General features: G+C 53.1%; 2 protein-coding genes and 1 long non-coding RNA gene across 6 annotated transcripts in view; 2 read left to right on the top strand and 1 right to left on the bottom strand.

Moving 5' to 3' along the window:
- The window catches only part of HOXA3 (homeobox A3), a 44,878-nt gene that overhangs the window by 20,211 nt on the left and 4,367 nt on the right, over positions 1 to 20,300 (top strand). For 2 of the 4 annotated variants that reach the window (XM_081146879.1, XM_081146881.1), the window contains 3 exons: positions 5,229 to 5,408; positions 9,552 to 9,635; positions 19,369 to 19,434. The gene's annotated coding sequence lies outside the window, so the exon portion shown is untranslated. Of the gene's footprint in view, positions 1 to 5,228; positions 5,409 to 9,551; positions 9,636 to 17,921; positions 18,051 to 19,368; positions 19,435 to 20,300 lie in introns of those variants that run through there. The other 2 variants (XM_081146880.1, XM_081146882.1) reach the window with 2 other exon arrangements.
- HOXA4 (homeobox A4) lies at positions 1,548 to 3,809 on the top strand. Its single transcript, XM_081147693.1, has 2 exons — positions 1,548 to 2,185; positions 2,731 to 3,809. The coding sequence occupies exons 1-2, from the start codon at positions 1,561 to 1,563 to the stop codon at positions 3,081 to 3,083; spliced, it is 978 nt and encodes a 325-aa protein (XP_081003819.1). The 5' UTR covers positions 1,548 to 1,560; the 3' UTR covers positions 3,084 to 3,809.
- LOC308561563 lies at positions 15,135 to 17,756 on the bottom strand. Its single transcript, XR_013999529.1, has 3 exons — positions 17,674 to 17,756; positions 16,162 to 17,366; positions 15,135 to 15,811 (listed from the first exon to the last, which is right to left on the bottom strand). It is a non-coding gene; the product is annotated as an uncharacterized lncRNA (long non-coding RNA).

Here is a 20,300-nt window from a genome sequence, read left to right as displayed (position 1 = left end):
GTGTCTCCAGGCTTCGGCTATAACTTTCCTTGTCTGCCTTCCAGACTCAGTTGCGAGAAGGCTGTTTATACTGCTCTTTGAAAAATCAAATAAGGTGCAGCAGCCGGGAAAAAAAAAAAAAAGCCCCTGCCGTGGGTGCCACCGCGGAAGCCTGTGGGGTGGTGGCTCTTCCAGCTCCGGGCGCTTCCCTCTCGGCGGGAAGGTGCCAGGTGTGTGTCTGCCTGGTCCTCGGGGCGGGGCAGGGACCCGGTACCAGCCAGGCGTCGGGATTTACTCCAAAAGATCAACATTAGGTGGGATTAATAAGTCATTTATTTGTTAATAACGGTGTAATTAGTTTACCCATCAAATTTCAATTACCAAGTGGCAGGCAGCGGTCCTCTCTCCCCCTTTCCAGGGCCGCTGTTACCGTCAGCAGGCTCGCGGGCGGCGCCCGGCCACCGCGGCCCGTCCCGACTCGGAGCTGCCCCCGGGGCCGGGCTGACAGCGCCGCGTCCAAAACACCAAGTTCTGTGCGGGGGGGGGGGGGGGGGGGACCCGTCGGCCCGCAGGCTGGGCGAAGCGCCTTCGATCCGCCGCTCGTTCGGGTTTGGGAATTGTTCTGAAATAGGAGGTGGTGGGTCTCCAAGCTCTATTTTTGCGGGGGCGCCGCTTCCATCCCCCCCCTTGGGCCACCTTCTCTCTCACAATCGCACCCAGTTTACAGGAGAGTGTTTAACCCCCCCCCCCATCCTAGGAGATGCTATTAGAAGGGTCTGGTTTTTCTTAGGAAGAAAAAAAAAACCCACCCAGGTCCTGTCTCTAAAAGGAATACGAAGTGAAACGCGCCGCCCGGTCACCCCGGGGCGGCCCAGCCTCGCGGCCCCAGGCCCGGCGGCTCCTCCGCGGGGCGCGGGCGCGGCGAGCCGGGCGAGGTGGGGACGGGGTCCGCCGGGAGAAAACGGGCCCGCTGGCCTCATTCGTTCCATCCCGGGGCCGGGACTAAAACGTGAATAGTCCCTGCGTCCCACCGCCCTGCCCTCCCCCCGCCGGCCTGAACCCCCAGGGCGCCGGGCCGGGCCAGGCCGGGCCCCAGGGCGGCGCTGGGCCGCGGCGCCCGGCGGCCCCGAGGCCTAGGCCAGGAGCAGGGCCGTCGCGCAGGCTCTGGGCGTCCGAGAGGCCCCGAAGCCCCGAGGGCCCCGAATTCCCAGCGGGACTCGAAGTTGGGGGGCTGTGGGGGAACCAAAGCGCCAACTCCCTCCCTCCGCCGGGACGGGACGGCAGCATCCATCACCTCCCTCGCGCTTCCTGATCCGGGTCCGCGCGCGCGGCGCCCCCATTGGCCGGGCCGGGTCACGTGGGGCCGGGCGGGGAGCGCGCGGGCGCGGGCGGGGGCGGAGCGGCGCGAACTTTGGTGGCATTGGCGGCGGCGGGAGGGGGAGGGTGGGCGCTTGACAGCGGGGGAGGGGAAGGGAGCGGAGGCAGGGGGGATGGGAAGCGAGGCAGGAGGGGGAGGGGCCTCGGCGAGCCCAGAAAAACGACAACGCGAGAAAAATTAGTATTTTTGCACTTCACAAATTAATGACCATGAGCTCGTTTTTGATAAACTCCAACTACATCGAGCCCAAGTTCCCTCCCTTCGAGGAGTACGCGCAGCACAGCGGCCCGGGCGGCGGAGACGGCGGCCCGGGCGGGGGCTCCGGCTACCAGCAGCCCCCCGCGCCCGCGGCCCAGCACCTGCCGCCGCAGCAGCCCCAGCTCCCCCACGCGGGCGGCGGCCGCGAGCCCCCCGCCTCCTACTACGCGCCGCGGGCCGCCCGCGAGCCCTCCTACCCCGCGGCCGCGCTCTACCCCGCGCACGGCGCCGCGGACGCCGCCTTCCCCTACGGCTACCGCGGCGGCGCCAGCCCCGGGCGGCCCCCGCAGCCCGAGCAGCCCCCGGCGCTCGCCAAGGGCCCCGCGCACGGCCTGCACGCGGGCCATGTCCTGCCGCCCGGGCGCCAGCCCCCGCCGCCGCCCCCGCAGCAGCGCGCGGCGCCCCCGGCGCCCCCGCGGCGCTGCGAGGCGGCCCCCGCCGCCCCGGGCGTCCCGACAGGGGGCAGCGCCCCCGCGTGCCCGCTGCTCCTGGCCGACAAGAGCCCGCCGGGCCTGAAGGGCAAGGAGCCCGTGGTGTACCCCTGGATGAAGAAGATCCATGTCAGCGCCGGTACGTGGCGCCGCTGGGGAGGCGCGGGAGGTGGGCGGGCGCCCGGCCGCAGCCCGGGGGTCGGGGCGGGGGTCAGGAGGCGACGCGGGGCGAGGGGGCTTCGGGAGGGAGCCCCCACCGGCCCCAGCTCCGGGGGGATGTGGGTGTGTGCGCGCCAGCCAGCCGCCCGATCCCGATGTGAGAACCCTTTTGTACCCGGGGTCCCTTTATCGGGAGATTTACGAGACGCCAAACTGTTAGGGCAGTAATTATAGCCCCCATAAATTTAATTGCCCTGGCAGAGGCTTCAGGCCATGTGTCTTTGAAGCTTTTCTTCAGCCCCAAGGCCCAGCACCGTTCTTTATGGCTCTCGGGTGTTTCCCGTTGTCAATAGCCTGTGAAACATTTTCTTTGCCGTTTTATGTATCTTGCGTGAACTTGGTGTCAGGTTATTATATAATGATGATGTCCCATTGCTCTTCCCACCCCACCTTATCTCTCCTCCTCCTCTCCCTCTCTTTCCACTCCCTCCTCCTTGGCTTCCTCCTGGGGTTGTGGGCTCTCAGTCAACCCCAGTTATAACGGAGGGGAGCCCAAGCGCTCCCGAACCGCCTACACCCGGCAGCAGGTCTTGGAGCTGGAGAAGGAATTCCACTTTAACCGCTACCTGACCCGGCGGCGCCGCATCGAGATCGCCCACACGCTCTGCTTGTCTGAGCGCCAGGTCAAGATCTGGTTTCAGAACCGCCGCATGAAGTGGAAGAAAGACCACAAACTGCCCAACACTAAGATGCGCTCCTCCAACTCGGCCTCGGCCTCAGCAGGCCCGCCAGGGAAAGTACAGAGTCCAAGCCCGCACCCGCACCCGCACCCGCACCCCCACCAGGGTGCCTCCACACCCATGCCCTCCGCCATATGATCTTCTAGAGATCCAGACCAGTTTCTTTCCCTCACCTGCTTTTCTCCTCTCTTCTGCCCCTTCTCCCACCCGCCCCTCCCCTGTCTGGACCATAACAGACCCCCCCCCCCAACAAAGCCCAACTTGATGAAAAGTATAATAAAAAAAGAGAGGACATTATCCTGGTAAGAGTGTGAGCTGGTTGCCACCCAAGAGAGGACAATGGCCAGGATGCTGGCTGGTGGAACAACCTGCTGGCCTAAAGAAGGCTGCCAGGTTTGGGTACCTGAGAAGGACCGCTTGGCATCAAGCACTGTTGAGATGGCTGAAGTCCGCTGGACACCCCATGCTGTCTGGCGACACGTATATGTATATTTGTTGCAAGCAGAAGAAAACAGACCCTTTCCCACCTTCTTTACCTCCCCTCCCTCATTAAGGCAGCTCATACAAGCTTGTCTTGAACTGAATAAATGAGTAGACATTGTGGACCTCACAAGATTATTTAATTCTCCAAATGTATAGACCTCGATGGTAGATGTGACATGATAGTTTCCCTTCCTTGCATTTATTTAAAATATTGTTGTAGAGATACTGTGGTCTTACTCCGAGGCACAATCTTTGGGGAGAGGGGAGTGCATTTAGACCCATGTGCAACTGTACAAATTGTGGTGCGGCTATATAGAAAGCCATTGCTAAGAATAAAGTCTGTTTTAAAAAAACAACAAAACATTAAAGTTCTAAAACACATTTGCGTGTTTCCTACTTTTAATTTTTTTTTTTTTAAAGTGCTTGACCTCGCATGTGAAAATCTTGTAGATGGCTTGAGCTGTGGATTCTGACTGCTCATATAATTGGTGTGAGTGTGTTCAACTTGGGCTGAACTCTTGTCAAGTTTGACCCACTGTGGGAAAAGTTCCAAAGAGCATGAAGGCTCTTGAGCTCTGAGAGGGCTCCTCTTCTTCCCAAACTTGGCTAGGCTTTCAGTCTTCAAGTCTCTGTAAGGCATAGAAACGTGTCCTTCCCTGCAATGAAAGGTGAAACCGCGCAGTGCTGCGGGCCCAGGAGTTTCTGCAGCTGCTCTACTCACTGAACTCTGAGCACACTTGGAAAGAAGTGGTCCCTTTGGTATTTATGGCACCTTCACACTTAATCTGCCTGTTTCCCTGGAGATGAAAAATAGTTTGTGCAAAGGGTTGAGATTGCTTTTTGTCTCTTTGCTGTTTTTAAGGTTCTCATCACTAACTACAGCTTGGGAATCCTTTTTTTTTTTTTTTAAAGCAAGACCTTTCAAAATAAACTGGATTTTCCCAGTACACCCTCCAAAGTTTCTTCTGAGGAAAGAAAAAGTTAATGACACCACCAAATTGCACCCCAAGCAAGGTAGACCTGGGAGTATTCAGTACTGGAAGAAAGCCAAACTCTGAACAAGGGTCACTTTCCTCAAATGCTCCTGAATTTTTCTGCCCAACCTAGAGATCTAGATTCAAAAGGTTGAAAATAAAATCCATGTCTCAATCTCCATAACCCTAGTATTTGTTTACTGATTTACAAATCAGTCAAGAGAATTTAGACTTAGTTGTCACTAAAGGGGCAAGATACAAAAAGAAAAAAGAAAAAACCAACACACATTAGCCCCAGATTATTAGAATTGTCCCTTGGCCTTGAATGAGGGCAATTTTTAGTTCATGTAATAATTTTAGCGGAGATGGGAGGGGGGCGCTCACCTACCTACCTCTGCAATAACGGGAATTTTAAACATATTTTTCCATTAGCAGGGAACCCTTAGCCAGTGGTCAGTGCTGTTATTCCTAACGCCTGTGTGTAGCACAGGCAAAGGTGAGCTGCTGTCTACCTATGAACAAACCAGATCTGAGAGGGAAGTGATGGACGCCAGCCTCAGACGGGCCTCCACCTCTCCCCAAGAAAATTCAGGGGCAAACAAGTGCCCGCCTTCTCAAATCAGGCCAAACCTGGCAAAAAGTGCATTTTATAAGGTGTGAACGACTGCCAGGGATCTCTGGAGTCCCTGAAACTGCTGCTGAAACTTATTAACCCTTCCTCTGCTACACGCACTTGTAAAACGAAATTAAATCACGCTGAAAATAGCAATTTTCCCGGGAATCATTAATCACCTCATACAATAAATACTTCTTTGTAATTCAACAGCAATTCTGAAAGGCATTCTCTGGGAAAAGTCTGTGGAGAAGCAAGGGATCTTCTTGCAAATAATGTGGTCTCGGGCAAAGACGCAGCATCTTGGCTGTCTGTTCAAAAAATGCCTAGGCTCTTGGTGGAAACTGAATGTCGAGCTGCAAAACCTCACATGGCAGATTGTCATCAATTAAGGTAAATTCTTATATTTCTCCTTTGTAGTGAAGGAGGGAGGATGAGGGCATTAATTAGCTGCGTACTGGAGGGCAGCTGTGTGGGGCTAAAAGGGGTAACGAAGAGGGAGGGTGGAGATTGTTTTTGTGGGTTTTTTAAAATATCCAGTGCAAAATGACATTTTTACCCAAGCTGTCTTGATTGTTAAGATATTGGTAAATTTCACCAGGTCAAAATAGTCAAAAATGATCCAGATGATTGTTTCATTTCTTCAGTGTTTTGCCCGTTCCAGATTTGGTCTTTTAAAGCAGCTTGTTATAACAGCTTAGAAAATCCCACTTTGTGCTTCAAAATCGTGCATTGTCTGCCCTTTGCTAGGGCAACCATAAGAGTTCACCCAGAGGACAAATTTTCTATCTCATTAATTGTTTTTTTTTTTTTTTTTTTAAGGAAACCCTACTGGCCCCTCAAACCCTTGACCTTAAAAAATGGTATTTTGTGTGAGCTCTGTAATTCGCCTACCAAAATGACCCTTACACATGCTCTCCTCCTCTTTCTCTCTCCTTCCCTCTAACACACACGCATCTGCTTTAGTCACATAGCCAAGCTGTGCATGACTCGGGAGATAAAAGTTTTGTCAACATCTGAAATCAACCTAAATCGGATAGGAGACACTTTAATGGTCACAGTTTGAATTAAGTACTTAACAGTCGCCCCCCTGAAGAAAAATGGCACTTTGCAGGCTCTCTTTCCTAGTTTTGTTGAAATCTACGATATACCCGGTGTTTTATTACAGCAGGAATTCAACTGTGACAGGCAGAGTAGAGTACTTAATACCCAGGATGGAGCTCATGGGAAGATTACCTAGATATATGGGGAGTAGGCCCTCTGCACAGCATCTCTGACTTTATACTCAACCTTCCCAGGGTGCCCACACCCTCCCCCACCTCTCAGCCTCCTCCCCATGAGGTGGGTATGCCATGCCTCCCGTGTCTCCCTGCTCCCCTAAGCTACCAAACTGTGATGGTCTCACCCACCACTGCCTTCCCTCCAGCAGTTTCACAATGAAACAGATTAACCACTCTTTAGAAAAAGAAAAACCCAAAGAATCCATGTAGCAAACAGAAACCCGGGGCTTCCCCTTCCGAATGAATGGGTCCTGAGCAGGCAATAAACTGATCTTTACACTCTTTTGGCCACTGCACCCCTAGGCGAGGTGAGGTCCTCTACCGGGTAACACAGGCTCACCCTGCCCAGCAGCTGCTCCTCCAGCGGTTGCCCTTCTCTGTAATATATACAGACCCAAGGCTAACTCTGCTGCTTCTCTCAAAGAGCATGGGCTGGGAAGCAGAAAGGAGAGAGGCCTGTGTTCTCTTTAACAGCACCTAGGAGGCTGCTGGGGCTGTTGTGAAATATTCTCATTTGACATTTCTGTCTTGGAACTCTGTCATGTCTTATTCTCAAGGCCCCAAACTCATGGAGTAACCCCTGCCCCCTTTCAGGTCAGCCCCAGTCTCTCTGGAATGGATTCCTGAGGCTAAAGGGATCCCAGATTGAAAGAATATCCCAGGAAAGAGAGATCTGGAGGCCATTTTGGTTCCATCTCAGTTTTCGGAAGAGGAAACTGAGGCAGCGCAATGCTCCCCCTTCGTGTTCTTTGTGTTAATGAATTGCAGATTTGGTGTCAGGTTGAGTGGGGGTACCTGCACAGGCATCTTTCCTGGGGAGAAGGTTATTTTGCCCGGATTGGACCAATGGGCCTGGGTTCACACTTGCCATGGAGGGCCGCAGGTGTGCTGGCCAGGTTGGAAGGGTGCTGAGATAAGTGGGCTGACCTCTGGGCTCAGGAGGTGACCGCCCTCAGGGTGCCTGGGAGAGCAGGGGACACCCCGCTGTCCACAGTTCTCCTAGGTCCGGAGTGACTGACTCCGCTGTGCCAGCCCTGGGATCTCGCTGGCGTTCCTTTGCCCCAGAGCTGGGCAAGGGCGTCTGCGTTCCAGAGGCCTGGGAACTAAAAAAGCCAACCAAGGACCCTGGTGGCAGCAGATAAAGGTGTAGCGCCAGTTCCAGGGAGATACTGAAATTGTAATCTCCCCGAGGTCACGTGACTCATTAAATAATTAATGCCGATCGTCAAGAATGGATGGAGTCAGCAGGGCCTCACTAGGAATGAATCTCTCAGAAGTAAGACCCCCAACTTCCTATTTGGTTTTTTTTTTTTTTAAACATACACCGTCAGTATGATTTCCAAAGGCTTTGAACTGCTTTAGGAGGGCTGGAGAGGAGGGGAGGACCCGAGCTGCGGGCCCACGCTGGGCCGCGGGGCTTTCTCTGCAGGGTTTCTGCGAGTCCGGGGCGCGCGCCACGTCCGCGCGCGGGGAAAGGCGAGTTGGAGCTCGGGTTCTCTGCGGTCACATCCTGGCTTTGGTGATGAAGTGGGACGGCTGCGCAGACAGTTGGTAATGTTCTGATTCACACTGGGGAAGGCTGCGGAGATGCCACAGGACGGGCGCGCGGCTTTGTTCAATTTCCCCGGTGTTCATAAATCACCCGCGCCGGGCGGGCGAGGGGCGAGCGAGCGCCAAAATCGCCGAGAGAGAGGCCGCGGCGGCGGGCGGCCATGGCGGAGGGAGAGACCTGGGCCGCATCTCTTTGTGACTCATTAGTCTGAACGATTTATGGGGAACAGCAGCCGTGAATATTTGACTGGGGGATAAAGAAATAGCAACAATAATAATAACCATAATAATTACAACACTCCTAAGCGTCGCCGAGTGGGGGTGGCTTGGCGGATGGGGGCATAGCGGATCTTTCTGGGACGAAGTTGAGTGGCCACATGCTGTGTAGCTAAGCCCCACCTTGTTCGGGGTCATGCCAGGAGCCCCAAGGCCAGGGGGCACTCCCTTTGGGACCATGGAGGGCGAGTTTGAACAAGAGAAAGGGGCCCAGCATAGATTCCCAGTCCCAAGTGCCTGATGGAGAGTGGGGGCTGCAGGTCGTGGAGGTGGCAGAGGGCAGCTAGCTTCTGGTTTGAGGCCGACGGGTCAGTGTGCTAGGGGGCTGTGAGGCCTGCGTGGGGGTCAGGGGACCTGTCAGCTATTTGGTGGCCGGTCTTGGTGCTATCAGGAGGATTGCATGGATGCCGACAGCCATTGAGGGCTGGTTTGGAGCAGGCTGGAGTGTGGGGAGGCTATGCCGGTTTGGGTGAAGGGGTAGGGGGGCAGGGACAGGAATGTGGAAGCAACCCACTCGGCAGAGTCCCAGCCCAGTGGAAAACTTCTCCAAGTCAGAGCTCACTGCCTCTTCCCCAGTGTACTCCCCCCACCCCCCAATTGGCTGACCGTTTGCTACTTAGAGAGCAAGAAAGGGTTGCAGATATCTTGAGGGACAAGGTGGTAGCAGAATTGGGGCATCTAGGGGCTTGTCCCCGCTGCACAAGGTGAGGCCGGATAGGGCCCCTAGATTGGGTATTGTGGATGCTCCCGTCCTTCGCAGTTTCCTATTTCCAGCAGCCAGAGCTGGCCTGCTGTGAGGGACTAGCTCGGTAGTCCTGCCAGCCCACTGGGGCAGAGAAGTGACGCGCTCAGGGCTTGAATGAACCAGAAGACAAAACCTCTCAAGGCTGCCCCTGGCCCATGGGCTGAGCTGGAGTTTGATTTCGCGCCAAACAGAAATGAACACTATTAGTGAGGTTTCGGGAGAGTCGGTGATTGAATGCTCCCAGACAAGGCTTCCCTTTGTTAGAAAAGAAAATAAAGCGTGCATTCACATTCCCCAAGTTGAGGTGCGTGAGGAGCTCTCGGAGCAGAGCAGGCACCAACAGCAAAGCCCCTTCCACCTTCCCATCTCGCTCCGCCTCGTCCATTTTCTTGCCCCTTCCCCCCTTCCCACCCCCTATATAAAGAAAGAAAAAGAAGAGTGTGGGTGCGGAGATGGAGTATGTATTTATTTTACAAAAATAAATCACCATCTTCAGGCCATTTGTAGACTGGAACCTTTCGAGCAATGAGTGAGCCGCATGGACGAATGCCCTGGCGACTCCTCCGTGTCCGCGTCACCCCGGGGGCCACCCTGGCGCCCCGACCGGCCGCGCTTCCAACTCGGGTCCTCCAGCTCCCTTCCTTCGCAGCCACCGTTCACCCTCTGCTGTTTGTTTATCCGCAGAGCTCCTGGACACTGGAAGAAGCTATTCCCTGAGCTCCCCGGAGTTGGAGACAATCTGGGGTTCGGTCTTAAACATCTTGCGAGGTAAGCGCTGCGCCCAAACTCGTCACCGCTTGGGGCTTTGCACCGGGCCTTTGGCAGGAGTTTGCTCTCCGGGCAGCTGCAGCCCTTGGAAAGAGGTTCTGGTCAATGTTTAACTTCGGAGGAGTTTTGGAGCTGAGTTATTCTCGGCTCCACATTCCGCGAATGCGGGGCTTCAGGCGGACAAAGAGTCGGCCCGCAAAGCCGGGCGGAGTGCAGAAAGGGCGGCGAAGAGACCAAAGCTGTGCGCGCCTGGGGGCGGGGGCGTCAGAAGGTTGTATTTGTCTCTTCCGGGCAAGTTCCGAACAAACCACTACAAGGAACAGCAGGGCAAAAGCCAGCAGAGGCCACGGGCGCGGCGGCCGCTGCGTGGGCTGTTCTTCTTGTCCACTGTTGGCGGCGCCTGCGGAGACTGTGAGTTCGGAAATTGTGGTCAGTCCAGCTCTGCGTGGAGGAAACTGGTCCCGCCGCCTTGCAGCTTCTCCTGCCCATTTGCTTTTCTTCGGCAAGAGGGAAGTTGCTGTATTTCCAGTGTAGACTGTGCCAGGCAGCGGGGGGGCTCCAGGTTCCTTCAGCCAGGCTTCCCCGCTCTTCTTCCTGGGGGAAATGCACGGGTTTTCTGTGTCCCCGCGTTTTCTTTTCCTATTTGGAACAAGGGAAAACTCTTTAAAATTCTTTTCCAGTTCTGGCTTAATTTGTCCTCTTAGTTTGGGATGCAGGAAGGTAATTACTGTGGTTTATTGCCTTGTAAAAGATCCATAAATTTCGTGCCTGTTTGGGGGAGGGGCTGCTGGAACAGCTTTCCGAAGCTTGGTATGAAGGAATGGGTTTTGCTTTGTTCTTTGAGGAATTGCTTCTTTTAAAAAGTTTTCTGAGATTTTGTTTTCTATTCCCTAGGCCTCAGTCTTGGCGAAAATAGTCTCTCCAAATAGATACTAGGTTGCTAATTTGTTGCAACATGCTATTCCCAGGTGCTCTCAGGCGGATAAGGTGTTCTGGATACAATTCTTATTTTATTAGATAGGAAGTAAACAGAGTAATAGTAAAGTTGGGTTACTTTCTCAGCTACTGTATGTCTATTTATATCAAGTCGAGACAGAGCATTTCAGGAATTTGCCACTCAGTGTGCACATATGATTTGCATCTCAGCACACAACAGAACTATTGCCTGTATAAACAGTTGCAGGAGTTTGAGACCATGTGTATAAAGTGATATACACATTCGTGTGTGTCCAGAGAACTTGGAGCCCATTTGTAGTGCAGTTGCACCCACAGGAAATATCTCATGTTAAATAATGATCTATAACCTCCACCAAAAAAAAAAAAAAGAAAAGAAAAGTGGGCTAAGAGGGCCTAACCCGATGCTGAGTAGAAAAACCACTAGAGTTAACTAAGGGGGGAAAGATGTTAAGTGTATTTTTGACAGAGAAATCAGATCACAGTGTTTGAATACAGATATATCTAATCTGCCAACAGCGTTGCAAATATTGACTAAAGCTCTGTATCCTGAGTCACCTGCTCCTTCTGAGACAATGTTCTGCCTACTTTGGCTCTGGTGGCCTGGATCCAGGGCATGTGTCCCCAGCCCTGGCTGGCCAGGCTGGGGATCAGAGGAGTGAATGAAGTAGTACTGGCAGCTGTGTTCCCGGCCTGGGCCTGCATCCTTGAGCACCTTCATTCTTGTTCTCTGGAATGAAAGTTTAAAAGGCCCATAGCCTGGCTCCAGGAAAGCAGATTTCAGAATGGTGAAGGAGGACTCTCAGCTGCTGGTTCCCTAGTGGCTTACCCAGACCAAGGTCTCTCTTAGGGAAGCCATTTCCACCTCAAAAGTTAAACTTCTTTGACTTCTTCAGATATTTTCCTTTATATCCCACAAAATCACCTTATCCTACCCCAAGTCATTAATGTTAATTGTTAAACCACAGTTGGAGCATTAACCGGGCTGTTAATAATGGCATGGAGGCTCCTGGCTGGAGCTGAGATGCCTCTGGGCCTTGCTGGCGTTAAGGCATTTCTCTGAAGCACTACCAAAGACTTCTCCCATTGATTTATGGCCTTGGGAATTTCGATCTGCTCCAGACTATTCTGAGAGTTCTGAAGGAGGCCCCTTCTCATCTTTGAGTTGAAGCCTCTACAGAAACTTTGGTTGGAGGGAGTGGAGTTTGCCAACAATTAGGCAATACTTTCAGGTCCTTTCTAGGCTATCTGGAGAGCTCAATGTAAAATATTTGGAGGTCGTGGGTAAGGGGAGTAGAGGACAGTGTATCACTGGACTGAGTCCTTGAGGGGACTGGGGTGTGCTTTTTGGTCCTGTCCCTCCCCCAGTCTTTGGTCTTGTCCCCCACCCCACACCCAAACCTGAGAGAAGCAGGTTTCCACTTTGGGGTCTTACTTTCCAGCTTGTGGCTTAGGTCAGAGCTGTGAAAGTTGACATAGAAGTTCTCTCCTAGCTGTACCACAGACAAGACCTTATGGGAATACTGCCACCAGTTTAGGCCAGGGCTCACTTCCAAGGGGTGAGGTCTCCTTCTCTTTCATTGCCATTCTGATTTGGATACCCCCATGACCAGGCTCCCTTACTGAGGGCCTCACAGTCTCACCAGGCCCCTTCTGTTCCCCTGCAGGCAGGAGGGGAGGAGGGGAAGAGTCATGCACAGCCTCCTGCAGCTGCTACAAGTGAGCCTCATGCTTAGAGAGGCCTAGCTAACTGAAGACCCGCTCTCCAGGAACAAAAGAATATGGCAGGAGGATCTCTCCACCTCAGAGCACTCCTGAAGTTCAGAAACTAAGGCCTGAAAATAGGAACTTTTAAGACAGCCCCTGAGAGGGTTAAGTGTTGAAATCAGTGGAGAATGTCACCAAGCAGAAGGCAGGGGAGTGTGTGTGTGTGTGTGTGTGCGCGCTTATTTGTTTCAGCCAGGTTGTTCCTGAGAAAAGTTGGTCCAATTCAGTTTCTGCTGGTGGACACAGAATTGTCTTAGGGGAGGGTGAACAGACATGTCTACAGAAAGGGTCCCAAATTGTCTTGCAGTAGTAGGTTAGTTAATTCAGGGGATGCTAGCAAAGGTAGTTTTTTCCCCTCTTCTTGCAGAGACAATTAGATAATTTCCCCATACATTTTTCATCATTAGAAGCTGATCATTTCATTTATCATTCAGCTCTGCACTGAGGAAAAGTATAAATGCAGGTTTGGCCCAGACACTGGGTCCTTCCTGATTTTGCAAAACTCTGACCTATCCCTCTAAAGCCAAACACCTTTTTCCTAGGGGGGCTCCCACCAAACAAAACCAACTGGACTTGGAGGAGGTGCTTTAGCCTTTTGTCAGCTAATTATGGGCCTTTTGGGTTTCTACAGTAGCTTTGGTGTGTGGCGTGGGTGTTAGCACACTCCATACAATGGCAGGCCATGAGGGAGTCCACTGACTAGGCCGACCATTATTGGGTTTTCTTCTGGAAAAAAGGCAAGGGCTTGGGCCTTGCCTTTTGATGTATTGGCCAGAGGAGACTGGAGTGCTTGGGTGTGAGGGGTTCAGCAGGTCCATGTGTGGAAGACTAAGGAAAGTTATGTGGACTCTTAAGAATGGGGACAGCATTGCTGTTTCCTTATGTTTGGATCAGTGCAAAGAAATATAAGGGGAGATAACTGGCCTTGTGCAGCACATGTTGGGGGGAGGGGACAGATGCCCCTAGCATCCAACTGCCCTAGACAAAACTCTTCCCCTCCCCCAGAGCCAAATGTTCTGCTTGGAAACCTAGTTTCTTCAGTGATTCCCTATTTCAAATAAAAGGATTTAAGTTGACGTATGACCACGTGAGCACATAATACAGCACATTATTGTGGCATTTGGAGCGGAGACCCAGGCGGCTTCGCCTGTGATTACGTTTTCCAGATTCTCTACAGAGAGAGAGCTTCCCCCCCCACCCCCACGCACCCACCTCCTTCCCCTTCCCCTTCTCCGGAGAGCGCTCTCCTAGCGGGCTGCAGTTTTCAGCACTCATGGAGCGGTTCTGGGCCAGCTAGCCGATGGGACTCGAGGCCACACCAGAAGGATGGAATTTATTTTAAGGTATTTCCGTTGATTGTTCATATCTAGAGTGAGTTATGGCTGTGAGAGACAAAGGTCAGGCGAGGAGACCCTGGTTCAGGGACTGGACCCTCAGCCCCTCTCCTTTGTTTCTCCTTTAGAACCGAAACCATTCGAAAGATCCCCAGTAGCGCCTTAGACTGAGTTTAATTCCCTGAAAAGTGTTGGGGGATGTAAAGGAAGGGGCACTTGGGTGCCAATCGGTGGGCCTGGTGGCCTCCAGCACTGGGGTGGCTTTGTCCACCACGGCGGGGCTTGAGTCCTGGGAGCTGAGCCCCAAGCAGAGGGAGGGTCCCGGAGTGCCGAGCAGGCTAAGGTGGCCGCTGCTCTCCTAGGCGACACTGCCTGGAGAGGGTGGACGCTGAGTGAAGGAGAGAGGGAATCGCTCCCCTCATTGCTCCTGTTTGCTGGCCAGAGATGATGGGCGAGGGCTGACCAGGGCGGCAGGAGCGGCTGGGAGAAGGAAATCAATGCGTGTGCAGATGCGCTGCCATTTTATTGATGATGCTTCAGGCCACTTTGTTCAGCGCTGGGTTGCAGGATGCGCTTTCTCACACACGGGATGGAAGGAGCTGGTGGACCCCAGGACATGCCTTTGTTTCCCCTGCACACCCTCTGCCCAGTAGGGGTGGAGGACAGCTGGGGTGGGGAGGCGAGTGTGCTGGGTGCCCAAAAGCTTTTATTCTAATGTTGGGGATACAGAGGGAAGAAGGAGCCTGAGCTGGATTTGGGCTTCATAATGAGCATGGCCTGGCCACCCCCGTACGCCCCTGGCTGGCTTGGAGAGTTGGAGGACTGGCCGGTGCACTCTGGGCTGGAGGGAAGTCCAGAGGCACAGTCCGCAGGAAGCAGAGGCAGACTTTTCTCTGGCTTCCGAGCCCCAGAAAGGGTACTGTAGCCAGAATGGAGGCAGATGAGAGTTAAACTGTGTGCTTCCAAATTACTGGGAAAGCCATAGCTAATTGGGCTTTGGGGACCCAGCACTCCTGGGAATGATGAAAACTCCGGGAAAAGGTGAAGGAAACTTTGCTTTCTTCTGCTCTGAGAGGGAGCTCTTAGAGCAGAGGAAAGGGGTGCCTACCAGGAGTCAGGAAGCGGATTTGCCCTGTGACTTTCTTTAAAAAAATCTTATTTCTTTTTGTACTTGAAAAAAAAAAATCAAACGAGGCTCACCCTACTTGAGTGGGATTTACTTCCCCAGAATGGAAGGGCTGCTCTGCCCTCCCCCTCTGCCAGCCTCGGCAGTAACCGTGTTTAACTGAGGCCGTTTCAAGTGCTCTAAAACACCCCTTGGAAATAAAATGTAAGCTTTAATTGCTGTTCAATTACTTGTCAGCATTTCATTTGATTTATGACCCAGTTCTGGCGCATTTTTGACCCAGTTAAAGACTCATAAATAATATAGTTTCACTAGAAAGAATGAGAGAGGGAATAGAGGTTTGTTAAAGGCATCTTTTTATTGTTGCTCCAGTACCAGCGAGTAGAATAAATATCTCAGGAAGGCCTCTTGAGCTGGTTCTGTATTAAAGCCGGCGCAGTAAGAAGAAACCAACAGTCGCAGATACAGAACATTGGTCGGCCTCTCCTCCAAGGAAGGAGCTAAAGCCACTCTATCATAGCTAAACTGTAGCTATAAAAAAGGCTCAGTCCTTCTCACCCTCAAAACGCCAGCCTCACCCTTACAGGCAAGTGTATTTCCACATTAATTTTCCTCCCCATTTCGGGTTTCGATGCCTCATCTTGCCAAGGGTTATTCCTCACGTTGGTCCCTGGCTGCACACCCCCCCCCCCCCAGCCTCGGAGGCCCTCTCAGAAATGTTCACGAGGAGACCCCTGAGAAAGGCACCAGTGCACCTTCGCTGCTCCAAATATTCTAATGCTGAGAAAATGTTTTCCTCTGGTCCCCATGGGTGAGAGGGATTGGGAGCACAGGGACTTGGGGGAATTTGGAGAGCCAGGGGATCTTCTTAGCCAAGAAAACCTCAGTGGTTTTGGTGGAGCCGGGTGAATGGCTGCGGAATTTGCCTGGAAAGGGCACCGCGGCAAGCAATGGGCAGTTTCTGGCGATGGGAAATCGACAGGAGGTATTTTTCTCTTAAAAAAAAGAAAAGAAACAATAACAAAAATTACCTTCAGCTATTATAAACTATTATTTTTTTTAATCACCTCGCCTGCCTTGTTCCAAAAGCCAGGACTTTGGATTTCAGCAGAGCGGCCTGAATCCAGGCAGTCTGCGTGCCAAGGCGCGAGACTCCAGCCTTGAGGTCGGAACCCTGCCTCTGCCTAGAAGCCACCTATTTGGGGCTGGCTGGCGAGGTCCCGAGCTCCTGTCCCAGCTTCCCCCCCGGCCCCCCAGCTCCGCAGGTCCAGCGCCCGCGTTTCCCTCCCCGGCACGGTCTTGGCGCCCGTGGGAAGGTATGCGCCCCGGGTGCTCCAGCGCTCACCTCCGCGCCCTCGGATCCCTTGGCCCGGCCATCCCCTTCCCTGGCAGGCTCTCACTGAGGGCTGGCCGTCTTTCCGTGCAGGCAGCTGGCGTAGTTGAGCAGGCGTGAGAGTCGCGTCAGCAGTTTGAAGGAGAAAGTGCGGGTTGATAATTGACCCACGCCTCCTTTCTTCAAATGCCACATCGGACCAGGACAGTTTGAAGAGAAAATGCCGCCGAGCGGATTTTTGAGGCCGGCTCTCGCCTCCTACGCGGCCCGGCTCCCCCTTTCAAGTTGCGCGGCTGCAATATGCCATAAGGAGCAAGTGTTTGCTGTTTTGTGCTCTGTTTACAGCTTTGGGGCGCCGAGTCATAAATCTTGCCCAGCCATAAATGACAAAAACCATTGGTATGCATGAGGCCACCCTGGCCGGGAGTGCTTTTTGATTCCTCCCTTTCCCCTTGGCTTTGTTTTTGCTCTAAGGTGACACTTTGGCTCCCTGACAGTTTAAACATACTACTTATATTTTTAACACCTTCCTTTGAGAAGGACCGGCCGTTGACACCTTGGAATTGCACGAAAGCTCCATTTCTCTCTTTTTGCCACACACATACCCCTACAGAGTTGGCTTTTGAATCTGGGGAGTTGAGGGAGGCGATGGGAGGGAGGAAGACTATCCTTAAAGTTGGGGAAATATCGCGGGGCACATGCAGGCCTTCCCTCCGCTCGGCTTCCCCGTGCGCCCCTAATTCGGGTGGGAGTGGATACCGTAGATGCCGGGTGCTGCTGGGGTCAGAGTCTTATCAGCCTTTGCCTGTGAGTGACCTGCCTGTTTGTCCTGTGCCCCCCTCCACCCCCGGACACACAAGAGCTGGAGACTCGGGTTTCTAGACTCCTGTGCGTACCTGAGCCCAGAGCTTCCCGTCTCACTGCCCGACCACCGCGCATCTCCCCCCGGCTCCTTCGCTCCCGGCTGCCAGGATTTCAGGGTTTCTGCCTAGAAACACCACCGCTGGCTGCCCCGCTGCCTCTTCGGGAGGTCTCTCGAGAAAAGAGGCCCTATCGGAGCCCCCACTCCCCCAAAGATTGGCTTTGAGGGTCTTGGGTTAGGGGTGGCAGGTGAGGTCAGCTGCCCAAAGTCTGGGGAACTCTCTTCTTCTGGTTCTCCTCGCCCCTCAACTGGAAATGTCCGGGGCAGAGGGTTACAGGGTTTCTCCAACAGATTCCTAAGAAATATAGAGCCGGGCAAGAGATCCCCTTTGTGAGAGCCGATTGTCCTCATTAGCATAATTTTCCTGGACTTTAGTGACGCCCAGGCGCGGGAGAGGGAGGGCGCGGGGTTTGGGGGGGGCTGCCCTCCTCCCGCCGCCGCGCTCCCCCTCGCTCCCGGCCCTCCCCTCGCCTCAGCCCCATCCCCCACGCCGGCCCGCGCAGCCCCAGCCGCCTCGGTCTCCCCTCCCGCCCGCCCCCAGCACCCCCCGCCGCACCCCCTACCAGCCGCCGCTCGGCGCGTAATATTCATAAGAAACATACCCAAGTCGGTGCCACTAGCCCAGGCAGAGCCCCGCGCGGCGCTAGCTTATCTCCGGGCCGCGGCTGCTGCCCTCGGGAAGGGCAGGGGGCGGGGGTGTGGGGGAGGGGAGGGTGGGTGGGGTGGGTGGGAGGGGGGGTCCCAGCCGCCCCAGTCCGCCCAGGGCGAGCCTTGCTGGAGCAGCGAGGAGGCCACGCTCCGCGCCTCGGCGTCTGGGCCTCGGGGTCTCCCTCCCGCCCGCCGCCTCGGCTGATGCTGAGGGTCGGTGCCCGTCCCGCGCCGAGGGGACCCGGCCGGGCCGCCGAGCCGGGCCGGGGGCCGGAGCCCGCGCCCGCGCCCGCGCCCGAGCCTGCGCTCGCGGCGCCCGTCAGAAGTTAAGGTAAGCAGGGCCGCCACCGGCGCTCGGCGCTGAATGGCGGAGTGTACGTCTCGGTGATTTATGGCCGCAGACTTAAATCTCGGTTCAAGAAGAGTTCACAAGCCGGAGCTTCCTCCCCGGCAGTGACTGATACCCTTACGCGTCGAGTTCAGGCCGCTTTCCCATCCCCGCCCCCACCTCTCCCCGCTCCCCGAGCCCGGCCGCAACTTTTCCGGGTTGGGGAGGGAGGGAGGGGTGGGCAAGGGGCCGTGGGGGCGCTTTCCCTGTGCTCCCACTGAAACTCGGGGTGAGGGCAGGCTGAGGAAGGGGCGGGAGTGGAAGCAGAGAGCGGTGTCTGAAGGACGGAGGTTGAAATTTGGGCAGATCTTCCAGAGAGACAATAGGGCTTGTTTCCTGCACTCAACTTAGCCCCGTCAACCCTGTCAGCTCTTGCACCTGGGGGTTACCGTCCAGAAAAGGATCTTTTCCGAGCAATCTCCTCCCATCCCCAGCCCTTGTTTAGGGGGTGCAAAGCAAAGTTTCCTGGCTGGCAAATCTCCAACTTCTTTACTAGGTTGCAAACTTTGGGGGCTGGGTTGGGGGGGTGGGGTGGACTGTGTGGGCCCCAAGCTGGTTATCTGCTGACCTCAAACAATAGGAAGCACTTTAGGGGGACCTCGAGGTGAATTCATATTTTAAGTTTAAGGGGGTTGTTGTTTGCTCTTTGATTTTTAAAGGTATTTTTTTGATATTTTACAAGACAATGCACAACTTGATAAAAAGAATTAGGTAAACAGCAGGCCGGTGTAGCTTATGACAATGGATTAGCAATTCACTTGAAATAGTGCATGTTCAAAATCAACTTAATTTTGTATTATCTAATATCTTGCTGTTCAAGTGTCTGGAGTAATTTTCTTAACCCGATGTTTCATTTTACACAAGCCTAGTATCTTAAAAATGTATAGTGGCAGACATTAACACTGCCAAATGTAATAGGACCTGTTTTCAGTGAAAGGACAGGAAACAGACATTAAAGTACTATTCCATTTTAAATTTTATTTTATCATTTATTTACTTTTGATTATGGTATCTGTAGCTTTCTATCTATTTCCAAAGAGAAATAGTACTCCAGGGCTCAAGATCACACACAATAACTCTGGATGGATAAGGGATGCTGTAATTTTTAATTGAGGTTCTGGAAAATTAATTGTGCCTGTTTTCCAGATGTTGGTCAGATTGTTGGTTTAATAATGAAATCCAAAGGAGTCCATTATTAAAGACAAAATTACAGTGTAATCATCCACTGGTAGACGCTTATTACATTATTTTTTTTTTCTAGTTAACAAAGTGTCCGCTATTCCTGGAAAACTTGAATAACTCCAGGACTGAAATACACAGAGTTGCGGTATGAAGTGTAAACCATTTTCGTGAATTTGTCCTTGTAATTTTCTCAAATGGTCAGAGTCTGAGTATGAATATATGAACTCACATGGAACTTTTCTGAGCAGAACCAGAGGTTGACCATGCAAAGGCTGAAAAAAAGGGAAACAGATTTCACTTCTGCAAACTGCTTTCTTTAAAAAAAAAAAAATAATAATAAGTTGAGTTGAGAAGGCTTTCCATTGCTTATTTTAGATTTCCAGGGTTGCCCTTTACTTGGTGTTTGGTGTTTCTGAAGCAGGTAAATAGGCCCAGTAACAAATATCAACAACAACAGCACACAAAGATCAGGGAACTCTGGCAGGATTTTATGGTTTGTGCCTCCATCCCTCGTCCGGAGCCAAATGACCCCCATACATCAAATTACATAGCAGTTTCTAAGACAGAACCTATTATCGTTAAGTTGGAAGGAGAGTTCAAGCCGTGGTCATGGAGATGAACGCTGGTTTTTCAGGTTCCTGGTGGGGTTTTTTTTTCTCTAATCCATCATGTTTTAACAGGTAGAATTTGATAGTTGCCCTGAATAACAGCACCTCAGAAAGTCCAAGACAGGAGGGTCTGGGGACCTTTTGTAGCCCTGGAGAAGAGGTGGGAGTGGCTTGCTGGGACATGCCTGAGGAATGGCAGAAGGAGAGGAGTGAAAAGCTGTCCAGGATTTGAATGTGACTTGCTGGAGTGGGTGTTGGTGGTGGTCCCTCCTCACTCAGGATGGTCCATCTAAAGTTTCTCTCTCCCCTTCTTAGCCACATGGGGCTCATTTGGAGGCGGGTCATATCCCTGCACAGGGGTAGACTAACTGCCTAATAATCTCGAAATCCAGTAGGGTCCAGT

This window comes from Miniopterus schreibersii, assembly GCF_964146895.1.
Source record: "Miniopterus schreibersii genome assembly, chromosome: 9".
In the NCBI taxonomy this organism is placed as follows: Eukaryota; Metazoa; Chordata; class Mammalia; order Chiroptera; family Miniopteridae; genus Miniopterus; species Miniopterus schreibersii.
Note: the sequence above shows the minus strand (reverse complement) of the source record. Positions and strands in the feature narration are given on the sequence as shown.